We start from the raw sequence: 19,720 nt of genomic DNA, 5'->3' as shown, positions 1-19,720 counted from the left end.
TGTGGGCAGGACAGCTGGGCCGAGGGCAGCCGGGACCATGGGAGCACTGAGCTCGGCAGCCCCCTCGTGCAGGTCGGGAGGCTGATAGACAGCGGCGAGGGGTGCCACGCCCGCGGTGGGGGGCGGCAGTCTCCAGAGCCCCACTGCCCCCTGTGAGCGGCAGGGGGCAGTCAGCCCTGGCCCCCCGTCCGGGCCCCTTCCCCAGCATCTGCCGCCACCCCCCTCAATTCTTGGCACCAAGGACCAAGTGCCTGGGCACTTCCAGGCCCAGAGGCCGCCTTCTGCAAGTGGCCAAGACCATGTTTCTGCCCAAGGTCAGGAGAAGGTCCATCCGTTTCATCTGGTGGGTGAAGGCTTATCCGCTCCCCAGCCCCCAGCGTGAGCATGCGTGGCCTCAGGCTTGGGTGTCAGCCTTTCCACCACGGGGCGAGTCTGCCCACCCCTCTAGACACTGCGAAGAAGGGACTAGCGATTGTCAGAGGCCTACCGGGCACCCTACCCTGCACCTGGCCCTCTGCGAGTAGTCCTCTGTTATAGCTTCCCGACAGCCCTGTGAGTGTCACCAAGCGGAAAAGCAAGGCTCAGAGAAGTCCAGTGGCTCAGGCCAAGGCCTGTGGCTCAGGCAGGGCTGGAGCCAAGGTCTGGACCCCTCAGAGTCAGCAGCCTGAGCCCCAGCCCGCTCCACAGTGCCCGCAGCTAACCTCACCTTCTGCTTTCTCAGGGGAACCACGCGGAGGAGCCCAAGGGCGTCACCAGTGAAGGTAGTAGCCCTTGGCCCTGCCCACCCCTGCCCAGCTCCAGCCTCCGAGCCCACCTGCAGCCTCCCTCTCGTTCCTCCAGAATTTGACAAGTTCCTGGAAGAACGAGCCAAAGTGGCCGACCGTTTGCCCAACCTCTCCAGCCCCTCAGCTGAGGGGCCCCCGGGTCCCCCGCCTGGCAGTGCCCCTCGAAAGAAGACCCAGGAGAAAGATGACGACATGCTGTTTGCCTTATGAGTGTGGGGTCTGGCACCCTGCAGCCCGAGCCCCCACTGCTCCCACACCCCGCGGCGGGAACCTGTCTCTCCTTCAGTGTTAACGGCTGCTTTGGGGGTGGCTGTATGCCCTTCTCTCCCCCTTGAGGTTGGGGCCGTGCTGCCTGGGGGTATGGGGGGCAGCCAGATGAATTGGGGGAACAGGTCAGTTGCACTTCGGAACCCTGGACACCCCTGCCTCCCCTCCCACCCCAACTGACCACTGCGAGTTTGCTGAGGACCCGGAGGCCCCGGAACAGACAAGGCCGGCTGCTTGGTTGCCCCAGCGTGAGTCCCCTTGCCGCTCCCTGGACCCATGCCCAGAGGAGCCCTCTTCCGAGCCCACACTGACAGTCGAGGCCTGGCCATGGGCTGGAGACAGCAGAAGTTTCTGTCGCAGCCTCAGGTCCATTCCCCAGGCCCTGCTTTGGAGCCCGAAGGCTTTGGCCAGCTGTTGAGGGCAGGGTGTGTGGCCCTCTGCTGAGCGCACACTGTCCAGATATGAAGCTGCACGTGGTTGGGGGAGACCTCACCAGGCCCAGGCCACCAGGGGAGGCTTCCAGGGATGCCTGCGGCACCTGTGGGCCCCACGACCTCCACTTCCTTGCCCTCCATCCTTCCTCTGTTCCTCCCACGCAGGGCTCCACCAGGCCCTGGGCCCCCGCACCTGTTGGTTGATCCTCTTGTACTGGGAGAGGTGCCTTTTGTATCCCCAATTAAAAGTAGACAAGCATCCTGCCAGCAGTGTTCAGTCTCCAGGAGGAGGTGACTTCTTGGCCTCACCAGAGGCAGGGACTCCTTTGGGCTGGGCTGGGCTGGGGGCTGCCCGTGAGATGGGCATCTGCAGGCGAGGCGGGTGCAGGAGCAGGCCTGGGCACCCAGCCACGGCTCACACCAGCACAGGCTCCAGCCACGCGTTGCCTGCCAAGTGGCCCCATTGCTCTCCACGAGCGACGCGTCTGCATCCTCAGCACCTCACACTGCCGTCCCCGCTCAGGCCAGCTCCTGCCCAGCAGCAGTAGCACTGTGGTCACAGAGACGGAGCAGGTGTGGGCATGGTGGGGCAGTGAGCCTGCAGGGACAATACGGCCATCCCGTCTGAGGCCTAGGTGCCAGGCGCTGTTCCAGGCTATGCGTGGGCTCGTGGAATCGTCTCCACAACCCTGGGCGGAGCAGAGTTGCATCTTGTTTTACAGAGACTGGGTCTGCGACTCAGTGGGTCATGTGAGCCGCCCCAGGTGCAGCTGTTTATCAGGTGCTGGGCACCTCCTCACACATCAGTGCGTCGTCCCCATTTTTCAGATGACAACATTGAGGCTCAGTGTGGATGCCTGGGCACACAGCTCAGGCGCAGGTGTCAGTTCTTATCTCTGTGGCAGTTCAGCCGCCCCAGGTCTTGGGGTACCACCTTTTCTGGTCTGGGATCTTCACACCAGGCTACCCGCGAGTCACTGCTTGAGGCACATTGGTGCCCCCTGGCCCAGCACTCGGTGGTGGGAGGGAAGGGGGCTGGAACAGTTGATCTGCCTGAAAGGTCAGCCCATGAAGGACAGCAGAAGTCTGAATGCCTGGGTCCAGGGGGCCTGGGCAGCTGGAGTGGGGCTCACCCGGGTCTCTGAGCAGCCCCCAGCTCCCATCAGCAGTGGGCGGGGTGCACGTGCGTTCTGAGGCATGGCCTGGAGCCCTGCACGCAGGAGACCAGGCTCAGCCAGCCCTCCAGGTGGAGCTGGGGCAAGGGAAGCAGCTGGGAGGCGGGTACAACGGGACAGGGACGGGGAAGGCAGGCTTGTCCATCCCCTAAGCAGGGAGGAGGGGCCTTATCGTCTAGGCTGAGATTCAGAGCTTTGCAGAGGAGCCAGCCTGGAGGAAAGGCGGCTGAACGTGACATCTGACCCATTTCCCCAACCTAAACCACCTCTTTTTCCTCTCCCCACCACCCCTGCCCAAGGGGAGCAGCCATATCACTGTCCCCTGGGTAGCCAGCCATCGGCCTGGTCGGACAGCTTTTCAGGAGATGGAGGCGCCCTGGGCCCTCACCTGTCAGTCATACCGAGCTCAGCTGGTCCAAACTCAAGGTTACCGCCTACGTCCTGCGTAAATTCGCTGTGTTCACCCAGGTAACGGGAAGGCTGTGGTTTTCACGAGGTATTAAGCATCTCCTGGACATGGTCCAGCTTTGCCTAGTTACTCAGCAGTGACGCCTGTGCCGAGGTGGTGGAGCCTTGCCAGCCCTGCCCAGGCTGCTGGGACTCAAAATTGGGAAGAAGCCCAACTTGGTGTACCGTGCCGTCACACGGCCATCAGCACCCCCACCGTCTTCTGCTTTAGGTCACGCAGAGGCGGCCGGGTGCTGGGGACCTCGGCCCGACTCCCCAGACTGCTTTATCTTGCCGGCCTGGCCGCCGCCTCCCGTCAGCACTCATGACAGCAGGTCACTTCCAGAGGCCCCTTCCCTGGCCACTTCTGGCCAACGGCCAGCAACCACACACCAGACCACTGGTGTCTGGAGCCGGTAGCCGAAGTCTGCTTGACTCCACATAGCCTGTGAAGGTCCCTAAAGCACCTGGGTTTGGTGACCATCTTTTTCACAATGTGCACCTGTATCAGGAGGCCGGCAGCACCTGACGGTCAGACGAGAGGACTGTGGGGATACTCGGTGGGTTACCCACCCCCACCGCTGGCTAGGCTGGACGGCTGCCGCTTGTGCTCACACACGCACGCTGTGCCACTGAGCTCAGACAGGTGTCCCACCTGCTCGCACGGCCATTCCAGCCATCTCTCCTGGGACCTGACCTGAACCCCTGGGAGACTGGGGGCCTCTCCCCTTTCCCTGCAGCCCCCCAACTCTCCCAGGTCCTCCCCTCCATCCCCACCATATACCTGCTGTGGCCCCTACCTGGCCTGGGCCTTTCCATGCCTCACAACATCCCTGCGGGGTTGATGTTTTTGACCACTGCTTACAAGTGGGAAACTGAGGCCGGGGGATGCCAGGACCAGTCACACCCTAAGTAAGGGAAGAGCGGGACCTGTTCCTCTTGGCACCGTTGCCTCTCCCCTCTGCTTGCCCCTCCTCCAGGTGAGCGACGGCGAGCCAGGGAACCCTCAGTGGGTCGCTCCAGGGGCTCGTGGCCTGTGAATGGCTAAAGTCGGCAAGTAACCTGTTCTTTGCTGCGTGTGGGTAGGAGCGCCGGCTGCACACCAGGCATGGTTCTAGGTGCTGAGAATACAGAGGTAAATGGGCCTGGTGAATGGGTCACGTGGAGGGAAGGGGGCAATATAGACAGGTGTAAGTTGCAAACGTGCCACCTGCTCTGAAATGAAGGAAAGGGAGACTAATGCCAAGTGACGGGGGCTAGGAGGCCAGAGAGGGCCTCTGACCAGGACCCAAGGCTAGTGAGCTGAGGCCTGCCCAAAGAGCCCTGCCGTGAAGGTGTCCAGGCTTCCCTGGAGGGTGCAGCTCTGGACGGCTCCACATTGAGGACCCCTCCGGAGAGAAGGCTTCTGGGGCTGGGCTGGGCTGGGTGAGGGAGCCCCGGCAGGAGCCACCGGTGCTGACCAGGCTGGGTTTCCTGGCACCAGGCAGTGTCTGAGGCCACAGGTCCCGGGCCAATCACAGCAGCGGGAAGTCATGCGGCCCCACATAAAAGAGGACCAGCTGCAGGCGGGAGCCTTGGGCTGCGGCCCCCGCATCAGGATTAACCAGGCGCCAGTGGCTCCTGCAGGGCCCTCTGCCTCGGAAATGGCACCTGGCCAGGGGTGTAGGGAGGTTGAGTGGAGGCAGGCAGGTGGGTAGGGAGGGGCCAACTGGGAGGCAGTCCCTGGAGCCTGGAGGAAGCTCTGACCAGAGCTGCCTAGAAGCCCCTTAGCAGGGCATCCACCCCCTTTGCACCCTCTTGGCTTCCCTGACCACCCCCACCCAGACCCACCCCTGAGCCTGGACGCTGACCCCACCCCCCAATCCCAGTGTCAACATCCCGCCTGTCCAGTTGTCATACAACAGCAAATCATGATGCTACCCTTCTGAGCTGTGTGACCTTAGGCAAATTACTTAACCTCTCTGTGCCTCAACGTTCTCACTTGTAAATACGCTAATAGCAGTTGCTCCTTCATAGGGTTGTTATGAGGGTTAACTGAGAGGACCAGTACCACAACATTTGTCAAGGAAATGTTCCAAACATGTTGTCATGGATGGTACCCCCTCCATCCAGAACGGCCTCTGCATCTGACACCCAGCCAGGGGCGACCCCAGCTCAGCCTCCGGTATTGCTCTCCCAGCTCTCAAGGGTGCTCGCCGCCTCCCAGACAGCAGTTCCAACAACAGGGCCCTTGTGCCCCTCTCTTGGGTCTGAGCTGCTGCCGCTGAGTGGGGCCGTCGTGTCTCGATCCGGCAATGAGAGAGAGGCGGGATCTGCCCGCTGGTCCTGGATCGGGCTCTGCTGACACACGGTGGGGAGCTTTGGGAAGCCCCCCTAACCCCTTCTCCAGGGGTGACCCTGGCTCAGGACAGTGTCCCACAGCGACCACGAGATGGCAGCAGCGCCGCATGTAGCAGGGCCAGTGGGGCCAGCACCACCGAGTTGACAAGCCCGGAGGGCCGGCAAAAGGGAGCTCTGAGTGCCTCCTGCGAAGCCCGGGGCGCACTCGTTCCTGTGGGCCTGCTCAGCGGACGCCGAGTTCAGACCCCTGTGTATGTCTAGTTCTACCTGTATAGGCAGAAAAGCACAAGTTTACACCAACAACTCCAATCACAACCCAAAATCACAGATTCCTTCTAGTTTTCCCCGTTCCCTATGACCCCCTTCAATAACAGTGAGAAGCCTGGTTCCTGCTGCCCTTTGTGTACAGACTTACTTGCTCAGTCCTATCAGTAGCCAGTCTCCCACTGCCCCCGCTGCCCCAGCCCTGTAGGTGTCCTCACCTTGTTTAGGTCCCGACATCCCTGCATGGACCACCAGAGCCCCTGCTCAGACTTTTCCTCACCCAGTGCAGGCTCCAACACCCCACTCGGGGCCACTGCAGCCCAGCCCCGCCTCAAGGCAGCTGCCTGCCTTGCCTGGTCCCATCTAATGGCTTTAAAACAATTATTCAGGACAGGAGTGGAAGAGGAAGAGGAGATTTCACTTTAAGAAGAATGATCAGGGGCTTCCCTGGTGGTGCAGTGGTTGAGAGTCCGCCTGCCGATGCAAGGGACACGGGTTCGTGCCCCGGTCCAGGAGGATCCCACATGCCGCGGAGCGGCTGGGCCCGTGAGCCATGGCTGCTGAGCCTGCGTGTCCAGAGCCTGTGCTCCGCAACGGGAGAGGCCACAACAGTGAGAGGCCCGTATACCGCAAAAAAAAAGAAAAAAAAAAGAATGATCAGACTCCAAAGTGATGTCTCAGTCCCCCTGTCTCCTCAAACCATCCAAATGTTTGTGCAAACCTAGTATTGACACCTCCCAACTACCCCTGCCTACCTGTTGCATCAGAAAACACCACAAAAGTCCTTGGCCAGTGTATGAGTGTGCTAGGGCTGCCATAGCGGAGTTCCACAGACCGAGGGCTTAGACAACAGAAGTGTATTATCTCGTAATTCTGGGGCATGGAGGTTACGGTGCCAGCAGGCTGTTTGTCCTGAGGCCTCTCTCCTTGGTGTGCAGATGGCCGTTTTCTCCCTGTGTCTTCACATGGTCTTCCCTCTGTGTGTATCTGTGTCCCCATCTCCTCCTCTTACACAGTCATACTGGATTAGGACCCATCCTAGTGACCTCACTTTACCTTAATTACCTCTTTAAAGACCCTATCTCCAAATACAGTCACATGCTGAGGTCTTAGGGGTTAGGACTTCAACCGCTGAAGTTGAGGGAGACACAATTCAGTCCACCGTTGGTCAGATATACAAAGTCCTGGCCCCTCTGGCCATCCTCCCAGGGCATGACCACTCTGCTCTGGACCCCATCCTAGAACAGTATCACCTCTGACCTACACTGGCTCTTCAGAGGAGTGACCACATGTAACACCCACCTCCACACCCCTGTTAGGGATTTGAGGGTGGTTTGATCCATCCTTGGGCCAACCTGGCCTTGGGAGCCCAGGAAGGGCCAGCCACTGGGGCCAGAAGCAGAGCAGAACAGGAAGGAGGTGGAGGCGAGGAGGCCACAGGCACCCAGAGCCTGGGCTAGGGGCTGTCCTGGTCCCCACTGCCACCTACTATGTTTTAGAGCAGGTCCAAGGCAGCGAGCTGGCAGGGTTCTCTTCTGCCCGCCCTGGACAGCAGGACCAGGCTAGGGAAGCAGCCTCACATGTCCCCATCTTCTCCCTTTGCCTCTGGCTCAGGATTCTTGTGGCCTCTCCCTGCCCCTGCCCTAGGGCAGCCTGCACCCCTCTTCCCCCCACAGTCCAGGCTGGGCCACTGTGGTATCACAGACAGGGAAACAGTGGCCCAGGGAGGGGAGGGGCCTCCCTGCCCAGGAAGAGGCAGCCCTCAGCCCACCCTGAGAGCTCAGCGAGGCCAGGGCGGAGGCCTTATTTGTCCGGCAGAGGCTGTGTGGCCCCAAGCCCTGGCGGGGAGTCAGCAGACACAGCTTCTGGCCCACACCACCACTGATTTACTGTTTGACTTGAGACAAGCCCTTTCCTGCCTGGGCCTCAGTTTCCCCAATTATGAACCAAGGAGATGGATTAAGTGACCCTGAGGCTTCCTCCCACTCTACTGTTCTGCTCCCTCAACCCCCAAATTCCACAATCCTCCCTCTGGGGAAAAAACGTGAGGCTACAAATCCTCGTAACAGAAGTGGCAACATGGGGTCCCAGGGTTCTTCTCTCGCTGCAGGAGCCACAGGAGTGGGAAAATTCCTGCTGGCCAGGTCAGCAGACATGGAAGGCCCTGGACCACCTCCTTGCTAGCACACCGGTTGCCCCCTGGGGAGCTGGCAACCTCAAGAGCAGAAAGGAAGTGAAACCCAAGCTGGGAACGTCCTTGCACTCCCCACCACCCCCCACGCCCCCCACAGCCCAGCCCTGGGAGAGCACCTGAAATGGAGAAGCAGATGGTCCAGGAAGAGGGCAAGGAGGATGCCTGTGTTCCTGCCCTTGGGCTGTACTGGGGTGGCGACCCGGAATCTCCATTTTATGGAGGAGAGAAGTGAGGCTCAGAAAGGTCAGCTGCTCAATCCAAGGTCACACAGCTGGGAAGTGGACTGGCCTCACGGAGTCCTCTTTTTCTGGGAATAAAGAGTCCTAGTGGGGGTCAGATGAGGTGCATTTTATTCTGATACTAGGGCTGTGCCCAGGGCTGCTTGGGGCTAGAAAATCCACCATGTGTGCGTGTCTGTGCATTGTGTGTGCACACCTGCACAACTAGATGTGTGTGTGGCCCTAAGCCTGGTGGACTGGACGTGACCTTTAGTCTGCAGGAGCTTCCGGTCACCTGCAGGAAGGGGGCTGCCAGGGTGAAGCAGGGCAGGGTCCCTTCTCAGGCCTAGAGTGATGCAGAGACTTGGTCAAAGCCACACAGCAAATCGAATCAGGACTAGAATCCAGGTCCCCCACGGAACCTGCCCAGCAGGGAGCGGGGAAAGGACGATAGCTGGGAGTCCCTCTGTGGGAACACCTCCTGGCCCTCTGTACGCACCCCTGGCTCCCCCAGAATGTTAATGCTCCCCAACTGGTCTGCAGGTTTTAAACCTTCTCTCACCAAGGACCTCCTTTATCACGGTTTCCCCAGGACCTGAATTTGCACGTTTTTTGTTGGTCTTGTTTTTTGGCATACAAAACACTTTGCAATGCAATGAGGAGTTAATATACTTTACCTTTTGTGCATCATAATCAGACTGCATTGCCTACCGAGGCAGTTTCTCATTCCAGCCAGACGTGCCCCAGCAGCTCGTTCTTGGGGACTACCTGTACAGCCTGTTTGTCCAGCCCCACTGGGCCTGCCCACTGTTTGGGGCAGTCCCACCAACTAAAGGGGCAGGGGATGAGGACAGCTGAGCTCACCATCGGCCAGGGCACCCACCAGGCTCCCACAGGCCTCGGCCTTCACCTTCACCACACGTGGCCATTCTTTTTTTTTTTTTTTTTTTTGCCCATGTTGGGTCTTCGTTGCTGCGTGTGGGCTTTCTCTAGTTGTGGCGAGCGGGGGCTACTCTTTGTTGCAGTGCGCGGGCTCCTCCTTGCGATGACTTCTCTTGCTGTGGAGCATGGGCTCTAGGTGCGCGGGCTTCAGTAGTTGTGGCACGTGGGCTCAGTAGTTGTGGCTCACAGCCTCTAGAGCGCAGGCTCAGTAGTTGTGGCGCACAGGCTTAGTTGCTCCATGGCATGTGGGATCTTCCCGGACCAGGGCTCGAACCCGTGTCCCCTGCATTGGCAGGCGGATTCTCAACCACTGCACACGTGGCCATTCTTGACCCCTGGCTTCTGCACTGGTCTCTCCCTTGTGGACACAGTCTGCTCCCCATTTCCCACCTCAACTTTGTGTTACTGAGTCCAAGCTCATACTGCTCACCACACAACAGGCCAGTAAATCGAGAGATGAGTTGTTGGGGCAAAGAATATTGACTTTATTCTGAGAGCCAGCAGACCGAGAAGATGCTGACCAGTGTCCCAAAGAACCATCTTACCGGGTTTCGAATTCAAGCTTCTTTTATACTAAAAGGGGAGGGGGCATGGCTGGTTGTTGTAAACTTCTTGGTGCCGGAATCATTTATTCTTGCAGCTTGTAGATCTGGTCGATGTTCCTATAAACCTCCAACAAGACAAATGTTATTCTCCGTTCTGCAACTTTTTATCTCTGTATGAATGGAAAAGTGTTATACCTGTAAAGGTCAGAGCCTTGAGAATAGGTTATCCCGTATATTTCAGGTTATGGGCAGCATTCTTTTAGTGATTAACTTGTAGCAAAAGTAGTAGAATACACAGGTTAAAGGAAACAGATCCAATATGGAGTCAGATTTGTTCTTCCCTCTGACACCTGCAAACCCAGACTCTCAAATTGTTTGAGTCCCATTTGCCCCACCCTCCCTGGCACTTGGAATCTTAGCTTTTAGACCCCAACTTGCAGTGAGAAGACCCATCCTCTCTCTCCCTCCCCCCTCCCCAGTTACTCTCCCACCACGTTCTCTACCCATTGCCCACGCACTGAGGATCAAGAGCGGATACTGCTGAGCCTTCTCAGATGTGCCATGGAGCTTGAGGACCAGACAGGGTCAGTCAGAGACCTCCAGGTGAGAACGCCCAATGCCTTCCATTCCCTCCGCCATCTCTCAGTGTCCCTTTCCCCCCATCTGTGCACCACCGATCCATCCACCATCCCGCCGTTCATTCATCCAACACAAATGCCAATACAGCCTCCTTCCTTCCATCACCCATCTATCCAGACTGCATAGACACCTGCCGCACAGGGGACATCAAGAGCCACCAATGAGGGCCACAGAAGCAGGGACATCACACAGAAAGGACCACGGCAGCACCACCTGATAAGAGGTGAGGCCCTTTCTGTGTTTCTTGTCCCCACCATAGCCCACCAGAGAAGAAAGGGACCCAAAGGACAGGGGGAAGGGGTGTGAAGGAGCAGGCCACCCCGCCCCCTCCAAGTCCCTCCAGTAAGGCCTTGGGAGCTGAGGAGGTGGGTGTTCAATCAGACGTGAGATTTAACTTTGGACTTTTTCATGCTTGAAAGTAACAAGAAAGTTAACAAAACCGCCAGAGGTGTCAAAAAGGCTGCAAAAAGGCTGCAACTGGGAGGCTGGGCTCCATCAAAGGCAGGCGTAAGAGAAAATGAACAGAATTCATGGTCAGGTTTGTGAACTGTGACTTGGGATCTGCAAGCTTGGAGAGGGAGCTGGGGAGAGTGGAATTGCTCTGTGTGTCAGCGGGAGATGAATCCTACAGTTCCAATGCCCCCTGGGAGAGGGGAGGGGAGCCCAGAGACAAGCGAAGGGAAGGAGGAGAGAGGAGACGGGGTGACCAGGCAAAGGGTTGGGGGAGGATCTGGAGATGAGCTACTGGACTGGGGGAGGGGAGGGAACAGAGTATCCCCGAAAGGTCTGGAAGAATAAACTTATCTAAGATGCCCTGTAAAGTATCCTCTGTGTGGGACCTGATATCACCCCTCTCTATGACCCCAAGATCTATGTTTCACTCACCAGTATTTGTCAAGAGGAGGGTTTTATGGAAATGGAGAAGGAGTGAAGTTTCATATTTGAGTCAGCACAGTACCGAGCAGAAATCGCTCAGGAAGAAGCAAGAATGGCAGGGGAAGTGGTGAAAACATAAGTGTCCAGGGATCTCTGAAACTGTGGAGGATTTTGGACTTTTACTGGACATAAAGTTAGAAGATTAAAGCATCAACTCTGCCTTCCCCCCAGTGATTTCCTCACACACAACCAGAATAAATTTCAAAAGGCAAATCTGACCATGTTTTATAACACCTGCACCCCCAAGCCCCAACACACACACCTAAAACCCTTCACTTGTTCTTGAGTTAAAGGCCCACTTCCTGGCCCGGCCCGCAAGGCCTCTGGGGTCTGGGCCCTGCCACACTCTCCAGATTCTCTGCACTCTAGACATACAGGCTGGCTTTCTCACCTCAGAAGTTTCATACCCTACTGACCACAGGGCCTTTGTACATGCTGTTCTCTCTAGAACTGCCCCACCCCAACCCCAACCCCCAGTTAACTCACTCACCCTTCAGGGCTCAGCTCAGACAAGCCACTCCTGAGCTCCTGACCAAGTCATCCATCCATCTTGGAATTTACCACCACGATTACAGTGGCAAAGAGCAATGGAATAACCACAACATGGCTCAGAGTCCACACCTTAGAACAATCATGATTCATGCCCTGGCACTGGGCACACCTTCCCTGAGTACATCTGAATCCCGAACAAAGTGAAGGTCTGTCATCGAGGGGGCGAGGGTATGGCTATTAAGTAGACAACCAACAGTGTCTGCACCCTCTTGCAGGGGTGGAGGGGGGCTATCATGTATTCTGGAAGGTGATGGAATGGGCAGAAGCATGAATGAACTCGCCATGTCTCAGGTCTGGACTCAGACTGGCCTGATGAGATTGTGGGCTGTGTGAGGTATGATGGAGCCTCATTACTGGACAGCTTTTTTTTAATACAGGCAAACTGCAGGTCAAATCATGTCCCCTGGGACACACCAAAAACCCACACAGCAAAACCTCCCACCTCAGCAGCAAGTGAGGCTTTTTGTCTCATCCTCCGACAGAATCCTGGTCAAGACCAGTACAGAGTCATAGACTAGTGCCATTCAGCTAATCCCTGTATCTGACACCAGTCTTTGCTTGCTCACCTCCAGCAATGGGATACCCACCAACTCCCACAGAAGCCCATTTCACCTGACCAGACCCCCACCACCGACCCAACATTAAGCCATAAAATCTAACTGGCATATTGTTTAATGGGAACAGAGTTTCAGTTCGGGATGATGGAAAAGTTCTGGAGATGGATGGTGGTGACGGTTGCCCAAGAATGTGAATGTACTTAGTGCCACTGAAAGGTACACTTAAAAATGGTTAAAATGGGGCTTCCCTGGTGGCGCAGTGGTTGAGAGTCCGCCTGCCGATGCAGGGGACACGGGTTCGTGCCCCGGTCCGGGAAGATCCCACGTGCCGCGGAGCGGCTGGGCCCGTGAGCCATGGCCGCTGAGCCTGTGCTTCCGGAGCCTGTGCTCCGCAACGGGAGAGGCCACAACAGTGAGAGGCCCGCGTACCACAAACAAAACAAAACAAAACCAAAAAAAGGTTAAAAGGGGCCTTCTTCCCGTGGACGCCGCCGAGTAAGCATCGTTGACATCTCCCCACCCCTCCACTACCATCATGTCTAAGTCAGAGTCACCCAAAGAGCCCAAACAGCTGAGGAATCTCTTCATCAGAGGTTTGAGCTTTGAAACAACCGATGACAGTCTGTGGAGCCATTGTGAGCAGTGGGGAACGCTCACAGACTGTGTGGTAATGAGGGACCCAAACACCAGGCGCTCCAGAGGCTTCGGGGTTATCACATATGCCACTGTGGAGGAAGTGGATGCGGCCATGAAGGCAAGGCCACACAAGGTGGATGGAAGAGTTGTGGAACCAAAGAGGGCCGTCTCAAGAGAAGATTCTCAAAGACCCGGTGCCCACTCAACTGTGAAAAAGATTTTTGTTGGTTACATTAAAGAAGACACTGAAGAACATCACCTAAGAGATTATTTTGAACAGTATGGGAAAATTGAAGTGATTGAAATCATGACTGATTGAGGCAATGGCAAAAAGAGAGGCTTTGCCTTTGTAACCTTTGATGACCATGACTCTGTAGACAAGATTGTCATTTAGAAAGACCACACTGTGTATGGCCACAGCTGTGAAGTAAGGAAAGCCCTATCTAAGCAAGAGATGGCTTGTGCCTCATCCAGTCAAAGAGGTCGAAGTGGTTCTGGAAACTTTGGTGGTGGTCGTGGAGGGAACTTCAGTGGTCGAGGTGCCTTTGGTGGCAGCCGTGGTGGCGGGGGATATGGTAGCAGTGGAAATGGCTATAATGGATTTGGTAACGATGGAAGCCATTTTGGAGGTGGTGGAAGCTACAGTGATTTTGGCAGTTACAACAGTCAATCTTCAAATTTTGGACCCATGAAAGGAGGAAACTTTGGAGGCAGAAATTCTGGCCCCTATGGTGGTGGAGGCCAATACTTTGCCAAACGCCAAAACCAAGGTGGCTATGGTGGTTCCAGCAGCAGCAGGAGCTATGGCAGTGGCAGAAGGTTTTGATTACTGCCAGGAAACAAAGCTTAGCAGGAGAGGAGAGCCAGAGAAGTGACAGGGAAGCTACAGGTTACAACAGATTTGTGAACTCAGCCAAACACAGTGGTGGCAGGGCCTAGCTGCTACAAAGAAGACACGTTTTAGACAATACTCATGTGTATGGGCAAAAAAACTCGAGGACTGTATTTGTGACTAATTGTATAACAGTTTATTTTAGTTTCTGTTCTGTGGAAATGTAAAGCATTCCAACAAAGGGTTTTTTTGTTTGCTTGTTTGTTTGTTTGTTTGTTTGCAGTACACCGGCCTCTCACTGTTGTGGCCTCTCCCGTTGCGGAGCACAGGCTCCGGACGCACAAGCTCAGCGGCCATGGCTCACGGGCCCAGCCGCTCCGCGCCATGTGGGATCCTCCCTGACCAGGGCACGAACCCGTGTCCCCTGCATCGGCAGGCGGACTCTCGACCACTGTGCCACCAGAGAAGCCCCCTAACAAAGGGTTTTAATGTAGATTTTTTTTTTTTTGCACCCATGCTGTTGATTGCTAAATGTAATAGTCTGATCATGACGCTGAATAAATGTGTCTTTTTTTTTAATGTGCTGTGTAAAGTTAGTCTACTCTGAAGCCATGTTGGTAAACTACCCCAACAGTGTGAAGTTAGAATTCCTTCAGGGTGATGCCAGGTTCCATTCAAAATTTATTTATAACCTGCTTTGGTGGAGAAGCTATTGTCTTCTGAAACCTTGGTGTAGTTGAGCTGACACTTACTGCGTTGTGACCTGGAGTTCACCGTGAAAAGGGTCCCCCGAGCAAAGTCTTGGAGTTTTTTGATTATTAACATGATTGTTGGCATATCCTATGCAATATATCTAAATTGGATTATGGCACCAGATATAGATGGGAATGAAGCTTGTGTATCATCCATTATCATGTGTAATCAATAAACAGTTTAATACCCTCTTGAAAAAAAAAGGTTAAAATGGTAAATTTTATTTTATGTATTTTTACCATAATTTTTTTTTAAAGTGCTCTGGGCTTCAAAACGTACAAGCTTGTGTGGCTTTGAGTACTTTTATTTATTTTTTATTATTTTATTAATTTTATTGGAGTATAAGTGCTTTACAATGTTGTGTTAGTTTCTACTGTACAGCAAGGTGAATCAGCTATACCTATACATTTATCCTCTCTTTTTTGGATTTCCTTCCCATTTAGGTCACCACAGAGCACTGAGTAAAGTTCCCTGTGCTAAACGTTAGGTTCTCATTAGTTATCTGTTTTATACTTAGTATCGATAGTGTATAGATGTCAATCCCAATCTCCCAGTTCATCCCACCCACCCACCCCTTCCCCCTTGGTATCCATACGTTTGTTCTCTACATCTGTGTCTCTATTTCTGCTTTGCAGATAAGATCATCTATACCATTTTTTGAGTACTTTAAAAGTAACCATTTAAAGGTTACTCTAAAAAAAAATCTAATTAAGAGTTAAGGGACTCCCCTGGTGGTCCTGTGGTTAAGAATCAGCCTTCCAGCGCAGGGGACTCAGGTTCGATCCCTGGTCAGGGAAATAAGATCCCACATGCCGCGGGGCAACTAAGCCCACGTGCCACAACAAGAGGGAAGCCCGTGTGCCCAGACGAAGATCCCACGTGCCGCGACTAAGACCCAATGCAGCCAAATAAATAAATAAATATTTTTTAAAAAAACAAACAAAAAAATAGTTAAGGCAAACTCTTGGTGCGCCCCATGCTGTTTGATCCTGATTTGCTTTCATTCAGACCTCGGAAATCTGGGCTCAGTATTTCCACCTTCAAGTCCTGCCTCTGCCCCCGCAGGGATTATAGTCACCGTGACCCTCCCCTGCTGTGAGCCTACTATGTACTTAGACTCTGAGGCTCTGAGGATGCGTGAAGGAATAAGTCAGAGCGCTTGTCCTCCCAGACACACAGGGAACAATCAGAATTTTTCTTTTCTTTTTGTTAGTAAAAACCTACAGGGCTCCAGTCTCCGTGAAACCTGCAGGGCTGGTCCACAATGATTCATCCTTGAAGACCTCACCTGGGTAGAATGATGACAGTGGCACAGGATGACACTGGTCCCTGAGCACTCAGCACACGGAATGTTCGTTTGGTGCGATATGTGACCTCCTGGGAATGTCGGGTGACACATGACAGCGTGGGGATGTGTGGAAGGACAGGGGGCAGGAATTGCCATCTCCGAAATCTCATCCCAGATCAACCCCACCTGACCCCCCAGGAATCACAGACCCACCAAACAATCAGAGAACCGGATGGAGAACAGAAGGGAGTGGGAGAGCCAGATAACCCAGAGGGCTCACACTGGCAGCTCGCGGGCCATGTCAAGTCTTGTGAGGGGATTTTTTTTTTGATTGAGTTTATTATCGATGTCCAAAAAAAAAAAAAAAAAAGAACTGAAATTTCTCTCTCTTTTTTTTTTTTGGTGGTACGCGGGCCTCTCACTGTTGCGGCCTCTCCCGTTGCAGAGCACAGGCTCTGGACACGCATGCTCAGCGGCCATGGCTCACAGGTCCAGTTGCTCCGCAGCATGTGGGATCTTCCCGGACCGGGGCACAAACCCACGTCCCCTGCATCGGCAGGCGGACTCTCAACCACTGCGCCACCAGGGAAGCCTTCATTTCTCTTTTTAAAATAAATAAATAAAAGAGGGTGTCTTTCATGGCAAGAGCTGGCTGGAGCTGAGTTCCAACTGCTCCCTTTGGACGGGACCCATGGGCCCCAACAGTCCCTACCCCTTAACTTCCCTTACTCACATTGCCTGCCGGGCCCCCTGGAGGCCTCTGAGGTCAGGATTTCTGATCTAATCCAACATCTCTATGTCACAGAGGAGTCTGATGAAGCCCAGAGGGGGAGTGACTTTCCCAGTAAGTAACTCATCTGGGACCAGAAAGATCTAGAATCTCAGGGGCACCACCCAGCGTCCGCCGCAGTCCTCCAAAGAGCCTCCGGAGTGGCTCTGCTGATGGGCAGCAAAGTGGGCAAAAGCTTTTAAGTTTAGTTAAGTCCCATTTGTTTATTTTCGTTTTTATTTCTGTTACTCTAGGAGGTGGGTCAAAAAAGATCTTTCTGTGGTTTATGTCAAAGAGTGTTTTTCCTATGTTTTCCTGTAAAAGTTTTATAGTGTCTGGTCTTACACTTAAGCCTTTAATCCATTTGGAGTTTATTTTTGTGTATGGTGTTAGGTAGTATTCTAATTTCATTCTTTTACATGTTGCTATCCAGTTTTCCCAGCACCACTTAGTGAAGAGGCTGTCTTTTCTCCATTGTATGTTCTTGCCTCCTTTGTTGTAAATTAGGTACCCATATGTGCATGGGTTTATCTCTGGGCATTCTATCCTGTACCATTGATCTATATTTCTGTTTTTGTGCCAGTACCATACTGTCTTGATTACTGTAGCTTTGTGGTATAGTTTGAAGTCAGGGAGCCTGATTCCTCCAACTCCGTTTTTCTTTCTCAAGATGCTTTGGCTATTCGGGGTCTTTTGTGTTTCCATACGAATTGTAAGACTTTTTGTTCTAATTCTGTGAAGGATGCCATTGGTAGTTTGATAGGGATTGCATTGAATCTGTAGCTTGCTTTTGGTAGTATAGTCATTTTCACAATATTGATTCTTCCAATCCAAGAACATGGTATATTTCTCCATCTGTCTATGTCATCTTTGATTTCTTTCATCAGTGTTGTATAGTTTTCTGAGTACAAGTCTTTCACCTCCTTAGGCAGGTTTATTCCTAGGTATTTTATTCTTTTTGTTGTAATGGTAAATGGGAGTATTGTTTTCCTTTTTTAATATTTATTTATTTATTTGGCTATGCCAGGTCTTAGTTGTGGCTCACAGGATCTTCGTTGCAGCATGTGGGATCTAGTTCCCTGACCAAGGTTCGAACCTGGGCCCCCTGCAATGGGAGCACAGAGTCAGCCACTGGACCACCAGGGAAGTCCCGAACATGTGACATTTTCAAGGCAACTGAACTAACTTTTCAAAACAATTCTTCACAAGTTAATGTCAAAAGATACTGTTAAGGGCTTCCCTGGTGGCGCAGTGGTTGAAAGTCCGCCTGCCGATGCAGAGGACACGGGTTTGTGCCCCAGTCCGGGAAGATCCCACATGCCGTGGAGAGTTTAGACCTGTGAGTCATGGCTGCTGAGCCTGAGCGTCTGGAGCCTGTGCCCCGCAACAGGAGAGGCCACAGCAGTGAGAGGCCCGCGTACCACACACACAAAAAAAAGGTACTGTTAAAATATACTAAAAAGACATGACAAGCAAAAGGAAGGTGTGAAACTTGACTGGGTTATGGGGGAGGAAGGTGTCTTTTAAAGAGCTGTTTTGGGGATCCCTGGGGAAATGGAATGTGGACAGATGGTGAAGGACATCATGGAGTCAGCGGTCACCTTCTTTAGTGTGATGATGATAGCATGAGCCCTTTCTCTCACAGGTGAAGGGTTATGATGTCTGCAATTTACTTTCAAACAGTGCTGAAAAAAAGAATGCAGGCATACCTCTTTTTACTGTGATTGCAGATACTGCATTTTTTTTTACAAATTGAAGGTTTGCGACAATCCTGTGTTGTCAGATGATAGCATTTTGTAGCAAGAAAATATTTTTATTTTTATTTTTTTTTAACTTTTTAAATTGAAGTATAGTTGATTTACAATGTTGTGTTAATTTCTGCTTACAGCAAAGGGATTCAGAAATATATAGATATATATTCTTTTTTAAAATACTCTTTTCCATTATGGTTTGTCATAGGACATTGAATACAGTAGGACTTTGTTGTTTATCCATCCTATATATAAAAGCTTACATCTGCTAACCCCAACTTCCCACTCCATTCCTCCTCCAACCCCCTCCCCCTTGGCAACCACCTGTCTGTTCTCTATATCTGTGAGTCTGTTTCTGTTTCATAGATAAGTTCATTTGTGTCATATTTTAGATTCCACATATAAGTGATATCATATGGTATTTGTCTTTCTCTATCTGACTTACTTCACTTAGTATGATAAGGAAAGTATTTTTAAATTAACGTATATACATTTTTTTTAGATATAATGCTATTGCACACTTAGATTACAGTATAGTACAACTTTGATATGCACTGGGAAAATCAAAAAATTTGTGTGACTCTCTTTATTGCAATCTTGGCTTTATGGCAGTGATCTGGATCTGAACCTGCAAATATCTCCAAGGTCTGTCTATAAAAGAGAAAAGGAGGGAGAGAAACAAAAGCAGCAAAGTGTCATCAGTGTGTGACCTCAGGGACGGGTGTGCTGGTGCTTACCATGCTGTTCCATTCAGCTTTTTGGAAGGTCTGAAATGCTTTCACAATAAAAAGGGAGACAGGGAGAAGAGGAGAGGAAGGCAGAGTTGAATAAGTCTGATCTTTCAGGGTCCCTCCAGGTTTTGGAGTCGGGGACCCCATGTTAGTTTGCTAGGGATGCCAGGACCAAGTGCCACAGACCGGGTGGCAACACACATTCATTCTCCCAGTTCCGAAGGCTGGAGGTGCAACAGTCAGCAGGACTGGTTTCTTCTGAGGCCTCTCTCCATGGCTCGCAGATGACCCTTCCTCTGGGCATGCACCCCGGGGCTCTGTGTATCTCTCCTCCTAGAAGGACACCAGTCACATTGGATTAGGGCCACCCTAAGGGCCTTGTGTTAACTTCATCTCCAAACACAGTCACATTCATATGTTGAAGTTAGGGCTTCAACGTATAAATTCTGGGGGGACACAATTCTGCCTAGAACATTCCCTAAGTGCTACTGAGTCCAAGCTCGTACTGCTCACTGCACGACAGGCCAATAAATCAAGAGGCAAGTTGTTGGGGCAAGGAATAGTGACTTTATTCGGAAAGCCAGCTGACTGAGAAGATGGTGGAGTGGTGTCCCAAAGAACCATCTTACCCAACATAGAATTCAGGCTTCTTTTGTTCTAAAGCA

The 19,720-nt window shown here is 52.9% G+C and overlaps 1 protein-coding gene and 1 pseudogene across 2 annotated transcripts in view; both read left to right on the top strand.

Moving 5' to 3' along the window:
* Positions 1-1,747, top strand: part of TOM1 (target of myb1 membrane trafficking protein) — a 46,584-nt gene extending 44,837 nt beyond the window's left edge. Inside the window, exons 14-15 of the mRNA XM_081249067.1 lie at positions 722-761; positions 841-1,747. Coding sequence (XP_081105193.1) covers positions 722-761; positions 841-995 — 195 coding nt within the window. The 3' untranslated portion in view covers positions 996-1,747. The remainder of the gene's footprint in view (positions 1-721; positions 762-840) is intronic.
* An 11,083-nt stretch (positions 1,748-12,830) lies between these two features.
* On the top strand, positions 12,831-14,176 carry LOC308624943 (heterogeneous nuclear ribonucleoprotein A1-like; annotated as a pseudogene). Its single transcript has one exon. The product of its transcript is annotated as a heterogeneous nuclear ribonucleoprotein A1-like (transcript).
* Positions 14,177-19,720: the final 5,544 nt, after the last annotated feature.

The sequence above is a fragment of the Mesoplodon bidens genome (genome assembly GCF_964165515.1).
Source record: "Mesoplodon bidens genome assembly, chromosome: 11".
Classification (NCBI taxonomy): domain Eukaryota; kingdom Metazoa; phylum Chordata; class Mammalia; order Artiodactyla; family Ziphiidae; genus Mesoplodon; species Mesoplodon bidens.
The sequence above is the reverse complement of the archived record's forward strand: the minus strand, read 5'-3'. Positions and strand labels throughout refer to the sequence as shown.